We start from the raw sequence: 19,215 nt of genomic DNA on the forward strand, positions 1-19,215 counted from the left end.
TCTATTAGCTTCACAAGCACAAAAAAGTCAGTGTCTTCATTATTTATATTTTACAAAAAGCCAAAAGATTCCAGCATATTCCAGTGATAACCTTAAAGATCAGATACATTTTCTTAACATTTTTCTTTTTTTAATGTTATGATAATGTACTTTAAAATGATGGAAATCTCAACAATATGAGCATGGCTTGGTTAAGGAGCAGTATGTTCTCAGCAGCATTTACCTACCTACTTGATCTTTCCCTGCTTTTCTCACCTCTCTCTTATCTGCATTCCCTATTCTCACCCTCCCACAAAGCAAACAGGAGGTGGCAATGCAGCAAACCCATTGGAATTATCTTTCAGTTTTATAGATAGCCACTTGCTCTAGGCCAAGATGTCCAAAATTATTCTTGAGCACTGATATAAATTACTTAGACCTTCTTTGAGATCAAAACTTAGCCATCATGGTGGGCAATGCTTAAATGAGGAAAGGGTTCTGGTGTGTCCTCAAAATGAGTCCTAATGAACATACTGAGTACTTACAAGTAGATGAGCATAAAATTTATTTTTGACCAAGACAAATGACCCTTTCACATGTACTTTATTAGACTCTGGGAGAAAAAAAATAACCAAATGCTTCAGAACAAGTTTTTAATATTTAATTATTCATGATAAAATCAGTTCCAATTAACTCTTTCTCCCAAGGTTTTTAAAATTGTTGAGATAGCTATTGTTTGTTTTAAAACAAAAAACTCCACCTCACCCTTTTGAGCAATAGATTTTGCTTGTATTTTCTTTCTTTTAAAAAATGCTATGCAGGCAAGGCATTGTGAAAATCAAATTCCTTTAAGAAACAGTGGAAGAATTTAAATTTGATGACTTGATCAAAACTATAACAAATAGAAATAATGATATCTAAAGCTTACCCATAAAAGAACCCTCACAGAGTAGCAAATATCCTACTCTGAACATTTGAAGTCAAAATTAAAATGGAAATAATTTTCTTGTAAGCCCCTAGAGGCAGATAAGAACATTGAAAAGGGAAAGGAGAGAATGGAAATAAAAGTCAATATTATGCAGATTTATGCCTTATTTTTTAGCATTTTTTTAAATGTTGGGTCTTTCAAGCTGGTTTTGCTTTTTATTAGATCTGTATAGTTTGGTTAATTAACTAGTGATTTAGTTTTATATTTAAGCTACAATTAATCTTTTTCTTTGGTGATATTTATTTCTTTGCCTTTTTTTTTTAACTTTGAATTTTTAGATGTTTTGGTGAATCTTTTTAGAGCTTCATCACCATGGCAATATGCATTTCCCTTAAAACACTGCAAACAAATATACTAGGAGTGCACCCTTTTAATCTTTACTAGTTATTGTGAGATTGCTGTGTAAGTTAATAAACACATATGTAAATACATTGTTTGCAGGGAGAAAATTTCTGAGTTAAAGCTCAGGAAAAGCCTGCTGAATTTATGTTGTAAGCATTACTTAACACAGTATAAAGATGAAAAGACAACAAAAATAACTTCATACTTCCTCGTCTTCTCATTGCTACAAAACCCTTAACTCAGAAAACCTTGCTCCCCTTTATTCCTCTTCCTCCTTCACTTTTCACTTATTGTCACCTTGTAATATTCAGAGAGCACTTGGATTATGGATCTGAATAGAGAAATGTTTTCAGGTAATCATTAGCCCACATACCTGTAACTTATACTCAAAGATGAGATGGAGTTGTAAAGTGCTTTTATAATACAATATTATTGTTAAAAGCAAGGATTGACTCTTTTTGTTTTATTTTGACATGGCATGTCCTAAAATAAATATCAATTCAATATGGCAGATGGATCATATTCTTTATTTGAAAGAAGTTGTGATTTCTGAAAAGTCTTCCTACACTGTTGCATTTGATTCTTTTTATGTATCTTTAAGAAAGTAACCAGTATGCTGCTTTTAATATTGGTCTTTTTGTTTGGCTTGGGGTTCTTTAACTGAAGCAGTGAAGTGTGTTCATAGTCTAGGCTTTTTTTTTTTAATAAACACAATTTTGCTGCCAAATATATATAAATAAAACACTAAAGAAAACAATTGTTGACTTGGTTTCCCATTCCTGCCATGGTGTTGAATTAGCATATGCTTTTAGAACTATAAGAGGAACATGGAAATCAGAAAAATAACAAGAAAAAATGTGAAAAACCATTGGGGAGTCCGAAGACTTTTCAATTGTTGGAGGAGTGGGAGAGTGGCTGCCACCTGAAGATGGCTCTGGTAAAGTCAGTAATAGGATTATAGCTATGTACCCCATAATGACATTTCAACCAATGATGAATCACATGTACAGTGGTGGTCCCATAAGATTTTAACAGCCAAAAAAAATTCCTTTTGGCTACTGATATTGTTACTGATACCCTAGGCCAAAGGCCTTGCTGGAGTTCTGATAGACTGGATTCAGTTGCATTCCTGTAGCAGAAATAAGAACAATATAAAAAGGAAAAATGAATTTAATCACAGTTTGGCCAACTAGGAAGGTAGCCAATCTGCCTCTAGTAATCCTGCCAGATTGTTACAATTTATAGGACATATAAAAGTCCAGCACATACAATTATGTACAATACATAATACCTGATAATAAATGACTTAGTTACTGGTTTATTATACTATACTGTGGGATGCCACTGTAAAGCTACTTGAGTGGTCTTTTACTCGGTACTGAGCCATGGGGGTCTTGGGAAGGATCCTGGCATTCCCATGTGTAGACTGCCCAAGATGTGAGATCTCTGCCCTTGCTCTACTAGTGGGATTCTGATTGGGTGTAACCCATTGGAAACTGGACAGCCCACCTCCTACCATGGCAAAAGAACATTCCATGAACAACCTTTGATGCTTCCCCCATATAAATAAAGCAAAGGCAGGCTCTTGTGCTCTCTTTCCAGTGTGGATGCTTGACCCCTAAGATTGAAAAACCGTCCCATCCCTGCTTTCTAAAATTACTTCCTGGGTCCTGTGGTTTCTTCATTTTTTCTCTTTCTTAGCTTTATTTCACAGCCAGCCCATTATACACAGAAGAAACCCAAATTCCACCGCCTTCAGGGGACGTGCATAAGACTATACCTTTAACATTATTTTTAGAGCATACTTACAAGAAAAAGGTTACTGTGAAACAGTATGCCACACTGCGCCAGCTGGCCTCATATCTTGTTTAGTGCATCTCTTGATTGACTCTTGTGCTTGATTTAATCTTCTGCTGTTTTGTTCATCCTGGCCCCAGGAGCAATAAGCTAATAGACATGGACTCTATGTAGCCTAGGTTTGTAGTAGGCTGTACCATCTAGGTTTGTGTGAGTACAAATGTTCCCACCATGGTGAAATTGTGTCCTTTTGTTAGTGAGGACTGACTTTATTAGGAAAAATAGTTTTTTATCCTCAAACCCAGGGCCTCACAGGTGCTAGGCAAGCGCTCTACTGCTGACCCACAACCCCTCCACCCCCAGGAAAAATAGTTTTTAAGTTCTGCTTTTGCCTCTTCTGAACTACACCTTTGCTTTGGGTCAGGGATTGGCAACTTTAGCCCTACCACCTAATCTAACTTGTTGATTTTTTGTTATTTGTTTTCTCAGTATTGGGGATTGAACTCAAGTGTGCTTTATCACTATGCTACATCTTCAGCCACTTTCATTTTTACTTTGAGACAAAAGTCTAAGTTCCCCAGGCCAACCTTGAGTTTGTGATGTTCTGCCTCAGCCTCCTAAGTAGCTGGGTGACAAGCAAGTGCCACTGTGCCCAGCTCTGCTACCTGTTTAAGTATTATTGGAACTCAGCCATACTTTCACAGTACAAGGTTAGAATTGAATAGTTGCAATAGAGTTCACAGCTCAAAAAGCCAATAGGATTTATTATCGGGCCCTTTTCAGAAAAAAGGAAAACCCCTTCCTTGGTTCAACCACAGCTGATCTTCTTACTATACAAATAAAGGCCACAGATTAGAATATTGCAAGTGTCCCCAGGAGTAATAGTAAGGTAGTGCTGCTGTAAGTGAGGAATTGATGAAAATAAAAGTAAAGCCCTGGAATAAGATGTGTCCCATGGGGATAACACTGGGAGTGATTACATGGAATCTTAGGGGTCTTAGAACTCTTCACTCCAAAGCTTCACATCCTCAACTTGAGAGTCCATCTTTGACCCTTACCTTGTATACCTCTTCAGATTAGTAGCTTATACACCAAGGGGAATTTTAGTTTTGGAGAGGACCAGGAATTGAACTCAGCACTGTACCACTGGGCTACATCCCCAGCCCTTTTTATTTTTATTTTGAGTCAGGGTCTCTCTGAGTTACCTGGGCTGACCTCATACTTGAGATCCTCCTTAGCCTCTCAAATAGTTGGTTACAGGTATGTGCCATCATGTCCTGCATTTGTTTCTCCTTCCCTCCCATCTTTACTTTTTTTTTTTTTCTTTGTTACATATGTATCTGACCTAATCTTTGATTTCCTTCATTCTGGGAGCTTTGGATTTAGTTTTTTGTTTTTTCCTTGGGACATACAATTACAGTTATTGATTTGAGATTTGTATCAGTAGGGGGTACTAGGGAGTAAACCCAGGGCCTCCTGCATTTATACTCAACATTGAGCTATATTGTAGCCTGAGGTCTTTCTTTCTTTCTTTTTTTTTTTTTTCAATTGTTGTCAGACACAATACCTTTATTTTAATTATTTATTTTTATGTGGTGCTGAGGATGGAACCCAGCACCTCCCACGTGCTAGGCGAGTGCTCTACTGCTGAGCTACAGCCCCAGCCCCAGAGATCTTTCTTTTTTAATATATTCATTTACAACTGTAAAACTTCTAATATTGCTTTAGTCTTCCTGATACATTGGCCATTTGTCTTTATAAATGTCCAAGTTTATTTCTAGTAATTGTCTTGAAGTTTGGTTTTGTCTGATGCTAAAATAGCTGTTCCAGCTTTCTTATGCTTACTATTTGCATGGTATATCTTTTCCATCCTTCTACTGTTTTGTTTTGTTTTGTTTTAAAGACAGGGTCTTAATATGTTGCCAATACTAACCCCAAACCCAAGCAGTCTTCTTACCTCAGCCTCCCAAGTAGCTGAGACTGTGGGCATGTGCTACTATGCCTGGGCTCTTCTAGTTTTAGCTTATTATTGTATTTTATTTATTTATTTTGTACTGGGATTGAATCCAGGGGCACTTTCAAGTATTTTTGGTATTGGTTCCAGGTATTGAATCCAGGGGTGCTTAACCACTGAACCACATTCCCAGCCTTTTTTATTTGTTTATTTTGAAACAGTCTCACTAAGTTGCTTAGGGCCTGGTTTTGTTTTTAGATTAATCTCTTTAATTATATTTTCAGTGGTTCCTCTTAAGAATCCCAGGGTGGACAGGCATGGTGGCACACGCCTGTAATCCCTGCAACTCAAGCTGGAGGCAGGAGGATTGCAAGTTCAAAGCCAGCCTCAGCAGTTTAGCAAGGTGCTAAGCAACTCAGTGAGACCCTGTCTCTAATAAGTACAAAATAGGGCTAGGGATGTGGCTCAGTGGTCAAGTGCCCCTGAGTTCAATCCCTGGTACCTGCCCCCACCAAAAAAAAAAAAAATTCCAGTGTGCATCTTTGACTTATCAGCAGATACTTTAGTATTATACTATTTTACATAAGGTACAGGTAATTTAACAGAGTATAATTCTATCTTCCTACCCTCCTCCCTGTCTTCTCTGCCATTTTTTGAGATTTATCCATAATTTGGTGCATATATATTCTCATTTTTAAATATTCTATTTTGTGACTATTGCAATAAATCCATTCTTCTAGACTAGGTTGCATAGGGTGTTTTATCACTGAGCCACATCCTCAGTCTTTTTTTTAATGTTGTGACAGGGTCTCACTAAATTGCTGAGGCTGTCCTTGAATTTTTGATCCTCCTATCTCAACCTTCCAAGTTGTTTGTGTTACAGGCATGTTCCAGTGTTCCTGGCTTAATTCAGAACTTTAAAAAAAAAATATTTTGATGACCATATAAAATGTATGTAGGCCAGAAGTGGTCCATAGGTCACCTCCAGATTATATTGTGTTATCTTCAAGGATTAATGTATGCCTTTTTCTGTGTGAATAATTTGAAAATCATGTACTAGACAGCTGGAAGAATTAAACATTCTTATTGCAGTTCTATTAATGAATAGGTTTAGAAATAAACTGTATGTGTGATGTCTTTTTGCACTTTTAGGGGGATTGAACCCAGGGGCACTATACACATCCCCAGCCCCCCTTTTTTAAATTATTTTTTTAATAGTTGTAGATGGACAGCATGCTTTTATTTGTTTAGTTTTTTATGCAGTGCTAAGGATAGAACCTAGTGCCTCAAACATGCTAGGCAAGCACTCTGTCACTGAGCTACAGCCCCAGCCCCCAACCCTTTTTTTTTTATATTTATTTTTCTGTTTTAGGTGGACACAATATCTTTATTTTACATTTATGTGGTGCTGAGGATCGAACCCAGGGCCTTGCATATTCAAGGCGAGCACTCTACCCCCCAGCCCCCCCCCAGCCCTTTTTATATTCTATTTTGAGACAGGGTCTCGCTAAGTTGCTTAGGAGCTTACTAAGTTGCTGCAGCTGGCTTTGAAATAACAATCCTCCTGCCTCGGCCTACCAGCCCTCTGTGATTACAAGAATGCGCCACCACTGTGCCCTACTTCTTTTTTGCTCTTTTACTATTCTGTTAGGGGGAGTGAGTGGAAAACACTGTAGCCAAAGTGTAGAGATGTTTTTGGGAAAAGCCAGAAGAGAGGATAAGGGAATAAGGTGGGGAGATAGGGACTCTGCAGGTAGATCAAAAACCTATCTCCTTATGGAGGAGATAAACTGTAATATAGTTTTTACTTTTTCATTTTCTTGTTTTCCCTTTGGTTACCCAACAAGTTCAGTAAACTCTGATGGATGCATGTCTTCATGATGGGGTTGGCAATGACATGGACAATGAAAAGCTAGAGCAGCAAGGGAAAGCTAGTCCACACTGATCCCCTCTTGGTACCCAGGTGGAGAGAATAGACAATACTTAAAGAAATCTTGACAAGTGATGACGAGTAAATCCAAGCAGACTAAGGTGTTGGGGGAAAAACAACTGGCCAGTGGATAAATTCTAGGTCTGGCATAGCTGGGGTTGTGGCTCAGGGGTAGAGCATTTGCCTAGCATTTGTGAGGCACTGGGTTTGATTATCAGCACCGCATAAATATAAATACTATAAATAAATACAATAAAGGTCCATCAACAATCAAAAAAAAGTTCTAGGTCTGGGAATCATTTTGGTCTGAGGCCCAGAAATGAAGCTAAAACCCAACTCTTAGCAGTTCTCTGGAGGCAGGTTTCAGGTTCAGCTGAGGAAGGACATCTGTACTACCCCATAAGGGAAAGGGAAAGAAAGGTTCCTATGGGTGGCATAAAGCAGTAGAACAGTCCTAGCAAGCCAAAGAGGCATTTAGTGTCCTTTCCAGCAAGTGTTCTCAGTAGTTCTGACATGGAGCCATATACTTGGTTCTGGAGAAGTGCTCAAGTGTCCAGATGCTCAGAGTGAACAACCCTGTCTACAAAATCCTCTCAAGGAGGGGGCTAGTTGAGCTACCCCAGTGAACATCATGACCTGAACAACCAGGCAGCTCTTGGGCTGTCCAGTTTGCATAGATTGTTTTATCTGAGTTTAGATTGTTGTCTATGGGGATTAATGTTTTTCTCTATGTAATCTTTCTATCTTTCGATTGTGACCATATTCTTCCCTTGCCTCACATATTTTGAGGTTCTCTGTGATCCTGGGAGTCTAGTTCAAGCTCCTTCCCCAGCATTGAAGACCCCTGATAGTCTGATCTGCTGACCTCTTTCTCTACCCTTAGTTCCCTCTACAGTCAAATCACACTGCACATGTGGCTGCATCCAGTGAAATCCCAGCATTGACTGATTGAGTGTTGCTTTGGTGTGTTTCCTCTTCTTCTAACAATTCTCATCAGACCATAGTTGGGAAAGCATTTTTCATTTAATCCAATTTAAGACAATTACTTCCTCAACCTTCTACCTCTTTGTGTCCTACAACCTAAGGGCTACCATTTGCCACAGCCCCAATGATACCTTGTTTCATAGCCACAGCTCATGTCTGACACAGACATAGTTCCTTGAGTGTAAGGCTTAAGTCTCATTCATCTTCTAGTTCTCAGCTTCTAGCGATTTGCTAAAGGAAAAGATGTTTGGTAGTGGCCCTGGTCTCCTCAGAGACTTTGTAGTGTAAAAACAATGTAGTGTGGTGGGATAAGGTCAAGTGACCTGCATTTAAATCCAGATTCTGACACAGCATGCATGACTTTGGGCAATTTACTTTCCCCTACTGCATCTGTTCCTTTGTAGGTAAAACAGATATTAACAAGTGGCCCATGGAGATGCTGTGAAGACCTAGGAGATAAAGAATGGGAAGCTCTGGGCAGTGAATTTGAGTGGTACCAGCTCTAAATAACAAACTCAAGTGCCCTACCCTGCAGCCCCCTGACACATTTATGGGAAAGAATCTGGATTGCTTAGGCATTTCCTACATACTGATTCCTAAAAAGCCCTGAGACTGAATCCCAGAGAGAAGGTACAGAGAGGAAAGGGTCAGCCTCAGAGATGTCCCTGCAGGGGCATGCAACATACCCTCTAGTGAGATGGCTTAGTGGAGATGCTACTGAAAGACTTGAGAGGGCAATGGGCATCTGTTAGAAAATTAAGGCTGAGGTTCTAGAGCATGAGTTGAGTCTGATACACTGCTGGAGCCCCAGAACACAGTGCAGGTCTACCTTGGGCCTCTGAAGAAGTGCTTGCATTTATGCCTTTGCCTGTACCCATACAACTTCCTGGACTATGCCCTATGCTGGTGAGCTTGCCCATAGGGTTCTCTGTAACCTGGCCCCACCCACCAATCCTTCTCATCATGCAACCTGCTGTGACAAGAGACTGATTCTTACACTCAGTAAAGGCCTTTGCTCATGCTGATAATTCTTTTTCTGTATAAAGACTCTTTCTGCTCAGATGGCCAAACTCCTACTCCTCCTTCCAGGTTCCAACTGAAGTTCCACTTCCCACCCCAAAGTTTTCCGAAGTTCCCTGGCAGACTCCAGTACCTCTTCTTCAGAGTTTCCATAGCACCTTGTTCCTCTCTTGCCGCAGTGAATCATTACTGTTTATATGTCTCCCCTCTAAGTTGGTTCTCAGGAAATATGACTGAGATGGATACCTATATTTTTGTCAGCCAGCTCTCCTGATCCTACTTTTGGCAGTGTCCTAAATTTCTTTCAGGACACTGTCCCATCCCTGTGTAAGCCCTGGTTTTTTGATTTGTTGTTGTTGAGGGGATGGGGTGTTTATTTTGTTTGTTTGTTTGTTTGTTTAGTACTTCAAATTAAACCTAGAACCTCGCACATCCTCAACAAGTACTCTATCACTGAGCTACATCCCCAGCCCTTTTTATTTTGAGACAGGGTCTTACCAATTTGTCCAGGATGGCCTTGAACTTGAGATCCTCCTCCCTCAGCCTCCTGAGTAGCTATTTCTGGGCCTAACTATCCCTTATTGTTTTAGACTACCATTTTTCAGACCACTATGATTGATTTAGGGGTGGCTATAGGACCAAATCTGGACTGATATGTCTGTCACACTCAGGACTTTCTTCACACTGTTAGAAGAGAAACTGTTGGCCAGGTGTGATGGCACAGGCCTGTAACCCAGCTTAAGAGGATGAGACAGGAGGACATCAAGTTCAAGGCAGCCTCAGCAATTTAATGAGACCTTGTGTCAAAAAATAAAATGGGCTGAGAATGTAGCTCAGTGGTGGTGCCCCCCACCTCACCCAAAAAAGAATACAAATTCTTTTGACTGGTTTTGAACCCAGGAACATCAAAGTCAGGAGCTGCTGGACTCCAGACTACTGCAGCCTTCAAATGAGCCAGCCCAGTGGATGTAAAAATAGAAACAATGCAAAGTTGAAGTGACACTATTTGAGCCCCTGGTATTTGACTTCTCTGTTGTGTCCCCATGTTTTTCATTCTTTGACTTGAATCAGTTTGAACAGGAGGTTTCTGTTACTTCCACTTTAAGAAGCCTGATATATGATGGTTGTTTTCTTCCCTGGTCAACTCATTTCTATAAAAAACAATTCATTAGCAAGGCATGATGACACATGCTTGTAATCCCAGCTACTTGGGAGGCTGAGACAGGAGATGACAAGTTTGAGGCCAGTCTGGGTAACTTAGTGAGACCCTGTCTGAAAAAATAAAGGGCTGGGGATGTAGCTCTGGGTTCAGTCCCTAGTATCAGGAAGAAAAAAAAAAAAAGATTCAACTCTAGAAGGAAGGTTCCCACTGGAAAAGACAAAACAGCACAGGTCTCTCAGACTAGCAGGCAGGGCCTGCTGTGGATCATGCATCAGCTCAGATAACAGAGACCCTGGCACAGCCCCTCCTCTTGAGCCCTCGGGGATGGCCAACTTCAACCTACCACTTGTGGGTAGGGGAAGCAATGTTCAGAAAGGTCAAGTGACTTGCCCCAAATTGTTTAGCTAAGATAATGTCGCCAGTTCCACCTGACCCCAGAATCCAAACTCTTCTCATTTATTAAGAGAAGGCACTGGTAGATGCTGGGCCACAGAGATGTCCCAGGGAAACCGGGCCTCCTGGGAGAACAAAGCAAAACAAGCCAGAGCCAGTTCTAGAGCCAACCACATCTTTATTAGTCTCTGCAGCTGAGCCAATGGAGCCCCTGTCTACAGGGGACACTAGTGAGCTACTCTGGCTACTGGACATGGATGCTAGCTAGCATTTCTACTGGCAATTGGGATTGGGTGGAGGAAGAGACTGGAAGGGACCAAATGGGCAGACTGCTGGGCCACCTACAGGCAGGCACATGGGGAGCTTCCCAGAATGGTATAAAGGTGTGTCAGTCCCAGAGGGAAACACTGCTATCTCCCCAGAATGAAAGATCAGACAAAGCCTGAGATGGGGACAATCACAGCAATGGACAGAGCTCCTGGGATCAGAAAGGCATTTCCTAATGGAGGCAACTTTCTAAGGCTGGAGCTCCCAAACAGAGCTCACCTGGCCCCCAACCGGGAGCCCCCAGGTTCAGTTCAATTGTTGTCATGGGGAACAGGGAACCCAGGAAGATGGTACTAGGAAGGATGGAGCTGAACTCAAGAGTATTTGGGGTAAGGATATGTCAGTACTAACAATACAGGCAAAATATTCATCATAGGTGCAATCCTGAAACTTCACTCCATAAAAAGGTCACATCTCCCATTTACCTAGCAACAGCCTGGAGGCCCATCATGATCTGACCCAGCCCAACTGATCTCCCTTTCGGACATGCCATGACATTCAGGGCTCTAAACTAGTCAACAACAGCACTCCCAATCCACCCGCTTTGCTCCCTGCCCCTACACTTGTCAAAAGACACAACTGCAGTTTTAGCACAAAGTGTTTGTTTACTCCTGTTTTCCCACTAGGCCTGGAGCTGCCCCTAAAGACAGCAGAGCGTGCAACACGCGTTCTCTTTCCAGCACCTGAAGAACTTGAAGCCAAATGAAAGTTATATTTACTGTCTTCGTGTGGTTAGATGAAATATAGGTGTCTATAAGGGATTTCTGGGATGTCTAGCAGTAGAACCACGTTTGTGCTGAAGATGTTAACTTCTTCCGATGGGTGGGCATGGGGTGAGGGTAAGGAGTGGGAGGGATGGTCCAAGCCCAAAAAGGGCTAAAGGAGAGGAAAGGGCTCATTTGGCTTGGAGGGTAGAGGGTGGGGTCCAGGAGGAAAAGGGGTTTAGCGGTCTAAGCGCAGGGTCCAGCGATCCAGTCCCATGACTCAGAACCAGCAGGGCGACCACATAAGTGAGCCCAGTGCAGCGCCGGTGGCGGCTCCGGCAAGCATGCCCATGGCCAGCGGGGCGCCAGCACTGTAGCAGGGATCCTCCCGCACTATTACGTGCGTCACGCCGGGGCCTGCGGAGACAGCCGTGAGTATCAGCCACTTAGGAGAAACCAGTCATCTTCATTCCCTTTCTGCGTGACTCCAGCCCAACCCAATATATTAAGGCACTGAATCCATACTCCCCAGTCGGAGAAACTGAGGCCTTGACGAGGTAAGGGATCCACACTACCACTTCCCTCCCGGGTCTGCCACGGACGTTCGGTAACTTTGGGGCCTGGGATGGGCGGACCTCTAAACACACCACACTGCACCTATGGGCGACTGCGGTTCCCAAGTTAGCCACCAGGCGTCGCTACGAGCTCAGGAAAGATTGCTGGGAAACCAAACTGAGTAAGTGCGAGCCTGGAGGCTTCTCTGGAGCATCGAGCACTATTTTTAGCTCTCAAGCTGCTAGGAGTTTGCGGAGTTCCTGCCTGAGAAAATAGGTAAACACTAAAAGGGTGAGGCTGGTCCTGACTGCCAATGACTCGTGGACAGGACCTGGCATTGGACTGAGAGTCAGGCTGCGGTTAGGGGGACCGTGAAGGGGCTGGGCTTAAAGGGTGAGGGAAAGCTTACCTGCGTAGGGCGGCCCGTAGTAGCTGCGGACATACGTGGCCTCATGCGCGTTGGGGGGCACCACCTCGTAGTAGTCCTGGTACGGGCTGTAGACGCGCACCTAGAGAGTCCAACCCGGTCAACTGCCCAGGAACTCCCTGGTCTGGATTTGGTCCCCAGTCCCCCTGCTCCCTAAGTTTAGAAATGGGCCCCCAGGCAGCAGCGAGCTCCTGGAAAGGTCCCACTGTTCCACAAAGTCCATGGTCTTTTTTGTTTGCTGGTTGGTTTGTTACTGGGGATTGAACTCAAGGGCACTCGATCACAGCCACACCCCCACCCCTCTTCTGTATTTTATTTAGAGACAGGGTCTCCCTGAGTTGCTTAATCCCTCGCCTTTGCTGAGGTTGGCTTTGAACTCGTGATCCTCCTGCCTCAGCCTCGCAAACTACTGGGATTACAGGCGTGCGTCACCGAGCAGGGCCTCCATAGTCTTTTGTATTCTAAAAATTCAGCCCTTAGATTCAGCTCCCAGTGATGATGCCTTTTCTCACTCTGGTCTCCTACCTTGCTAGAGAAAATTTTCTCTGACTCCCAACTTCCCTTCACAGGTAGCAAAGGTAGACTTTGCTAATTAATAAGTGTATAATGGTCTCACTTAAAACCCAATTGATTTCTCCCCTAGTCATAGGGTGGGAATATGGCCAAGTCCCAGGCTGGAAATAAAGAGGGGTTAGGGAGAAAAAGAGGAAAAGGAAGGGTAGGAATGAGAGGTAACCAAAGTAACTGTTATCGAGCATCTACTGTGTACCAGGCCCTGGGAGAGGTATTCACCTGTGCTACCACCTCTAATCCTTAAGATGAGTATTATTATCTCTCTACCACACAGACCTGGGAACCCAGGTTCAGAGAATGACCAGTGTTCTCTGCAGAATGTACTCATTACCCGCCCCCATCCCCCAGATTCTTCCCAACCCTTCAAAACCTAGCTCAAAAGCCACCCACTTCAGAAACCCCTCCTAGTCTCAAAAAGAAGCCTTTCTTCCTGAATTCACTGTGGACCTTGCTTGTGCCTCTCATTATCATTTCTCTTGGCCTTTTCTACCTGCACTCCAAATGTGAGCTACCTGTGAGCAAGAACTCATTAATTTTGCTAGACCAGCAGGGTCTAGCATGTGTCAGGAACCAAAAAATAAATGCTGGGTTAAATGGAAGTGCCCAGTCCAAGAGGGAGCAGAACTGAGGAAGGGGTAGGGTCTCCTTCTCCCCTTCTCTCCTGGATCATTCCTCTTAACCCCCTTTCATCCTATACTTCTATCTCATGGGGCTTCACACCTGAATGGTCCTACTCCCTTTTAGAAGTCAAAGTGTCTCAAACTCCATTAACTTGGAGTGACTGCAGCATTTCACCATGCAACACACCTGTTCCTCTCCCAACAAATGTCTTTCTCTAAGAATGCCATCAACACACACACAAACAAAGAATTTAGGTTGGCACCCTTGTCTTCACACACTTGTCTTGCTTGTCACGTCAGCCACTAGGTCTCATGATTTGATCTTCTAAATATGCTCTTCTATCCATCCTCTTGGCCAATGTCAAGAGAATAAGCCATTAGCACACTGATTTCAAGTCTCCATGCCATTTCCCTCTAATAAGGATGACTTCTCACCTTTTCTCATTCAACTACCTAATTTGCGTTTCAGATTCAACTCAGGTATTGTTCTCCTTGAACTTCAGTTTCTGTTGTGGTCTCATCTAGACACCCACGTAGCTCTTGGACTTCCCTCTCTCTCAGCTGATCAATGATAAAGCCTTGTTTGTATCCTTGTGTTGGTCTCTCTCACAAGACTTGGAGACCCCTCAGGTTCCAATCAGTAATATGGTAAGTGCCTAATAAATGTTTAATGACCTTAGCACAAGTGAATCAAATACAGATGGGAGGGGCTGAGGTTGTGGCTCAGTGGTAGAGCGCTCGCCTCTCCTGTGTAAGACCCTGGGTTCGATCCTCAGCACCACATAAAAATACGTAAGTGAAATAAAGGTTTGTGTCCATCTACAACTAAAAAGAAAATAAATATTCAAAAAAAAATACAGATGGGAACTAAGGTCACCCAACTCTGAAACTGAGTTGAGGTTTAAGCTAGGGAGAACAAATGGTGCCTGGGCAATGCAGGGGGCTCAGACAAGCATGTGTAGGTCCTCAGGCTCAATTAACTGCTGGTTGTGTTCTCTCCCCAAGGGCTTTCTGGATGAGGTAGCCAGGATCTGGGCTTCATGCCCAAAAGAGGCTGGCGGGACTTAAGCACTCAGATCCAATTTTACTGTTTGAGAAACTGAAATCCAAAGTTTCCACTTGCTCTGCAGTTGCGGTGAGCCAGTGGCCTTGTGAGGCCCTGACGAGGGTGGAAAACACCACCTCATGTCCCTCTGGGGCACCTGTTTCTACCCTCCAGGCCTGGGAGGCCCAGAAGTAAACTCATGTAGATCACCTGGCAATAGGCAACCTGAGGCTTAATCTCTGATTCTCCCCCTCTTCTGGAGGCCCCACCACTTACATAGGAAGGGAAGAGTTGGTCTGTCAGGGGCCACACACAAATAACCTCCTTTTCTCCAATAAACTTATACTAAGGTTTACAGTCTTTTAAATCCTATTTTTTTAGGCATTGCCACTTTAAACAAACTTATACCCTAGGCCATGCATGGAGAATACCTCAGAATGAAAAGCTAGAGTCAGGTGCAATAGTAGACACCTGCAATCCCAGCTACCCAGGAGGCTGAGATAGGAGGATGGCAAGTTGGAGTCCAGACTGAGCAACTTAGCAAGACCCTTTCTCAAAATAAAATGAAAAGGGCTGTAGATGTTATTCAGTGGTAGGGTACTTGCCTAGCATGCATGAGCCCCTGGGTTCAAACACCTGGAACCCCCCCAAAAAGGGAAGGGGGCTAGGAGTCCCCGGCATGTCATTGATGAATTGAGTAATGCTGATCTAACTAAGTAACCCTCAGAACTTCAGCTTCCTCATCTGCAAACAGTCTTTCCCACACTGCCAACTCCCAAGGAACTGTGAGAATCCAGCAGAGCCACATCTATTAGGCAACCATGTGGCCCGAGCTCTTCTAGGCTCAGAATTCATGCACGTCAGGATCCCCAGGAGCAATCTGTGTGATATATGTTTGTGTTTTGCTGTGGATTGACCCATGCAAGGTGAGCACGTTAGCCCAGAAATCTATAGTTCAAAAAATTCACTCCTGAGGCTAGGGATGTAATTCAGTGGTAAAGTGCTTGCCTAGCATGCCTAAGGCCCTGGGTTGATCCCCAGCACTGCAAAAAATAAAATTAAATCTATAAATACTACAGATTTCCTATGCCCCACCCCAGACCTATGAAATTAGAGCATCCAGAGGTAACATTTTAATATCTGTTGTTGTTTTAAGTCCCTAAGCAATTCTAACACACAGCCTCACTGAGCACCACTGAGTAAGAAGAGTTCATAGTCAACTGTAAGACTACAGACACTCTACTCAAGCCCCACTGCCACCTATCCCATCCTGGCTGGACCTGTATTGAGCACTGGGGACAGAAGTGGTTCAAGCCCAAGTCCTGATTCCAAGAAACATTCAGGGAGAGGACAGGCAGACCCGAACTAAACTATAATAGGTGGTAATAATGCCATACTGAGGCCTGGCCCTGCCCTTCCCTCCTCCCTTCCTTCCTCCCTTCCTTCCTTCATTCCTTCCTTCCTTCCTTCCTTCCTTCCTTCCTTCCTCCCTCCCTCCCTCCTTTCATTCACTTGTCCCATGAGCATACTCTGAGACCTATTTCTGCTAGACCCTCATGTACTAGGAATGTTCAGAATAAACTGTCCACATCACTGAGCACATCTCACTGAGGAGGTGGCAGCATCTGAGGTGGGCCTTTAAGGATGAGCACCAGTTTGTAGGTGAATGAGAAAACTAGGCGTCTTGGTGGCAGAGAGAATGGCATTTGTGGTGTGGGAAAAGGAGAAAGCAGGAGTGGCTGGGGCAGAGGGCACAGCAGAGCACAGGGATGAGGGGAGGTAGCAGGTGAGATTAGCTACATTCTACAGGCCTTAAAAACCAGGCCGTGGTGGGTATCCAGTGAGTGTGTGTGAGAGGGAAGAGTGGTGACTGAGACTGTTTTGGAGAGGCTCATCCTGGTGTCCAGAGTGGAGGCAGGGAGGGCTAGCCAGCACTTACCCAGATTCGCCTCTCAACCTTACAGGGATTCCACGATCGGGTCACACACCTGACCTTGGGGCAAACCCGGCGGCTCCTGAGTGGGACGGGGGCTCCAGCTGGGGCCTGCTCAAGCCACAGAAACCCAAGAAGGGGGAGGGACATAGGTGTCAGAGGCCCTCTATGCCTGGAGAGACTGAGCTCTTAGCAGGCCCTACCAGTGCTCTCTGCCAACTGGGCTGGGGCAAGGGGGTGTCCTCTTCCTTTTCAGCCCAAGGTAAGGAGGAGAGACACAGAGAGGGATGGTGACTGCCGACTCTTTCTAGCCCACCTTCACCTCTCGAATGCAGCTGGGACTCCCAGTCTCCAGGCAGGAGAGGGCAGCTCAGCTCTCAAGTATCCTCAGCTCTCATCTACCTGGCCCCCCCTTCACCACCACCACCCCCGCCTGGCCCCTGGCTATTTCTGTCCCCAGGTTCTGTGTTCCCTGGTACATCCAGGTCAGGGACTCCTCCTGGAGTCTTCCTCCAGAGTGGGGCATGAACCTGTAGCATATGGAGGTCACACCTGCATAAGCACAAGGACAGAAAAAGCCCACAGACATGAATGCACACAAACAAAGCAGACACAGGTACAAAATCATTGACACACACACACACCTACTCTAAGCCAGGGCCCAGAGATGTGTATGTGTGGAGCAGAATGAAGTAGGATCAAGGGTGGGGCACAGAGAAGTGGTCAGCAGAGCAGCAGAAGGGTGGACAGATAGAGAAGGGCCAAGGCAGCTTCATAGAGTCAGAGTGCAGAACGGTCAATCCTCACCTTCCATGGAACTGAGTAGCCCTACTCGAGGGCTTTGGAGCTCAGAGTCCTGTGAGCCCGACCTGGGTTCCTCCTCCCTGCGGACCACTGTTCCAGCCTCCTCACTCCTGGCTTCCTCCAATCCTGGAAGCCTGAGTCTGTCCCCCAAAGTCTAACAGCCCTCTCTACATAATGTCCCTTATTGTTCCCACAACCCTCAAGAAAAGTCCAGTTTGAGGTCCTTTGTGATGGGGCCTCAGAGGTAATCTCTCTCCCATGTCATTCCCTCCATGCTAGGCCACCCAACAGGCCACCCTCTGGGCCCTCTGCCACATGCCTGTGCACACACTCGCACACATCCCTGCCTCTACTCTGGCAGCTCCTTCTGCAGATGCCTCCTCTCAAAACACAGGCTCGTCACTGAATTAAGACCTAGACTTTGGACATAGACTTTTTTGTCTCTGGACCTCAGCTTCCCTATATGTAAAATGCAACTGATGATATCAATACCCAGGCTCTCCCCACCCCTCTTCCAGGGCTGTGGGAGGATGAATTGGCGTAACTGGGTGCTCAGCACAATGCCTGGCCCCCGAGGGGGTTTCTACATGCATCCCAGGCTCCTTTGCTCTTTCTCAGTAGACTTTCTCTCTAGATGACAGCAGGCTCCATTATGCCACAAACAGAAGGAGCAAGCATAGATTCTGGAATCTGACAGGCAGGAATAGAGGTCATGCTGGGCCTTGGCAGCTCTTTAAACTCACGTCTCCATCAGTCACTAAGCTCTTTTGACTGCATTTCCTAAATATGTCCTGTAATCATCAGCCTGTCTCTGCCAGCGAGGCCTCCATCCAGAACTGTTGCCTGAACACTGTCCTGGCCTCCAAGCTGGTCCCTAGGCACCCACACTACAATTCATTCCCTAACTACCAGCCAGACTCTCATTAAAAATCCAAATCTGTCCAGGTGCCTTGGTGCATGCCTGTAATCCCAGCAGTTTAGGAGTCAATTTAGCAAGGCCCTAAGCAATTCAGCAATGTTCTTCTTCTTCTTCTCCTTCTCCTTCTCCTTCTTCTTCTTCCTCTTCCTCTTCTTCCTCCTCCTCCTCCTCCTCCTCCTTCTTCTTCTTCTTCTTCTTCTTATTCTTTGATATATACATATTTTTTAGTTGTAGATGGTCACAATACCTTTATTTCATTTATTTTTATGTAATGCTGAGGATTGAACCCAGTGCCTCTCAAGTGCTAGCAAGCGCTCTACCACTGAGCCAAAACCCCAGCCCCAGCAATTTTATTCTTTGAGAATAAAAAAAAGGGAGCCAGGTGTGGTGCACACACCTGTAATCCCAGCAGCTCAGGAGGGTGAGGCAGGAGATTCTCGAGTTCAAAGTCAGCCTCAGCAAAATCGAGGTGCTAGGCTGGGGCTGTAGCTCAGTGGCAGAGCACTTGCTTTGCATGTGTGAGGCACTGGTTTTGATCCTTAGCACTGCATAAAAATAAATAAATAAAATAAAGGCATGCTATCCATCTACAAAAAAAAAAAAAAAAAACCAAGGTGCTAAGCAACTCAGTGAGACCCTGTTTCTAAAATAAAATACAAAATAGGGCTGAGGATGTGGCTTAGTAGTCAAGGGCTCCTGAGTTCAATCCCTGGTACAAAAAAAAAAAAAAAAAAAAAAAAAAAAAAAAAAAAAAAAAAA

General features: G+C 44.3%; 1 protein-coding gene across 3 annotated transcripts in view; it reads right to left on the reverse strand.

Annotated features, from left to right (window-relative positions):
- Nucleotides 1-10,707: 10,707 nt before the first annotated feature.
- Plekhb1 (pleckstrin homology domain containing B1) overlaps nucleotides 10,708-19,215 on the reverse strand; it is a 14,124-nt gene continuing 5,616 nt past the window's right edge. For 2 of the 3 annotated variants that reach the window (XM_048788085.1, XM_015477450.2), the window contains 3 exons: nucleotides 16,740-16,844; nucleotides 12,545-12,644; nucleotides 10,708-11,997 (listed from right to left, as the gene is read on the reverse strand). In XM_048788085.1, the coding sequence (XP_048644042.1) occupies nucleotides 11,861-11,997; nucleotides 12,545-12,644; nucleotides 16,740-16,844 (342 nt within the window). In that variant the 3' untranslated portion in view covers nucleotides 10,708-11,860. The remainder of the gene's footprint in view (nucleotides 11,998-12,544; nucleotides 12,645-16,739; nucleotides 16,845-19,215) is intronic. The other variant, XM_015477448.2, reaches the window with a different exon arrangement.

The sequence above is a fragment of the Marmota marmota genome, unplaced genomic scaffold (genome assembly GCF_001458135.2).
Source record: "Marmota marmota marmota unplaced genomic scaffold, marMar, whole genome shotgun sequence".
Lineage (NCBI taxonomy): Eukaryota > Metazoa > Chordata > Mammalia > Rodentia > Sciuridae > Marmota > Marmota marmota.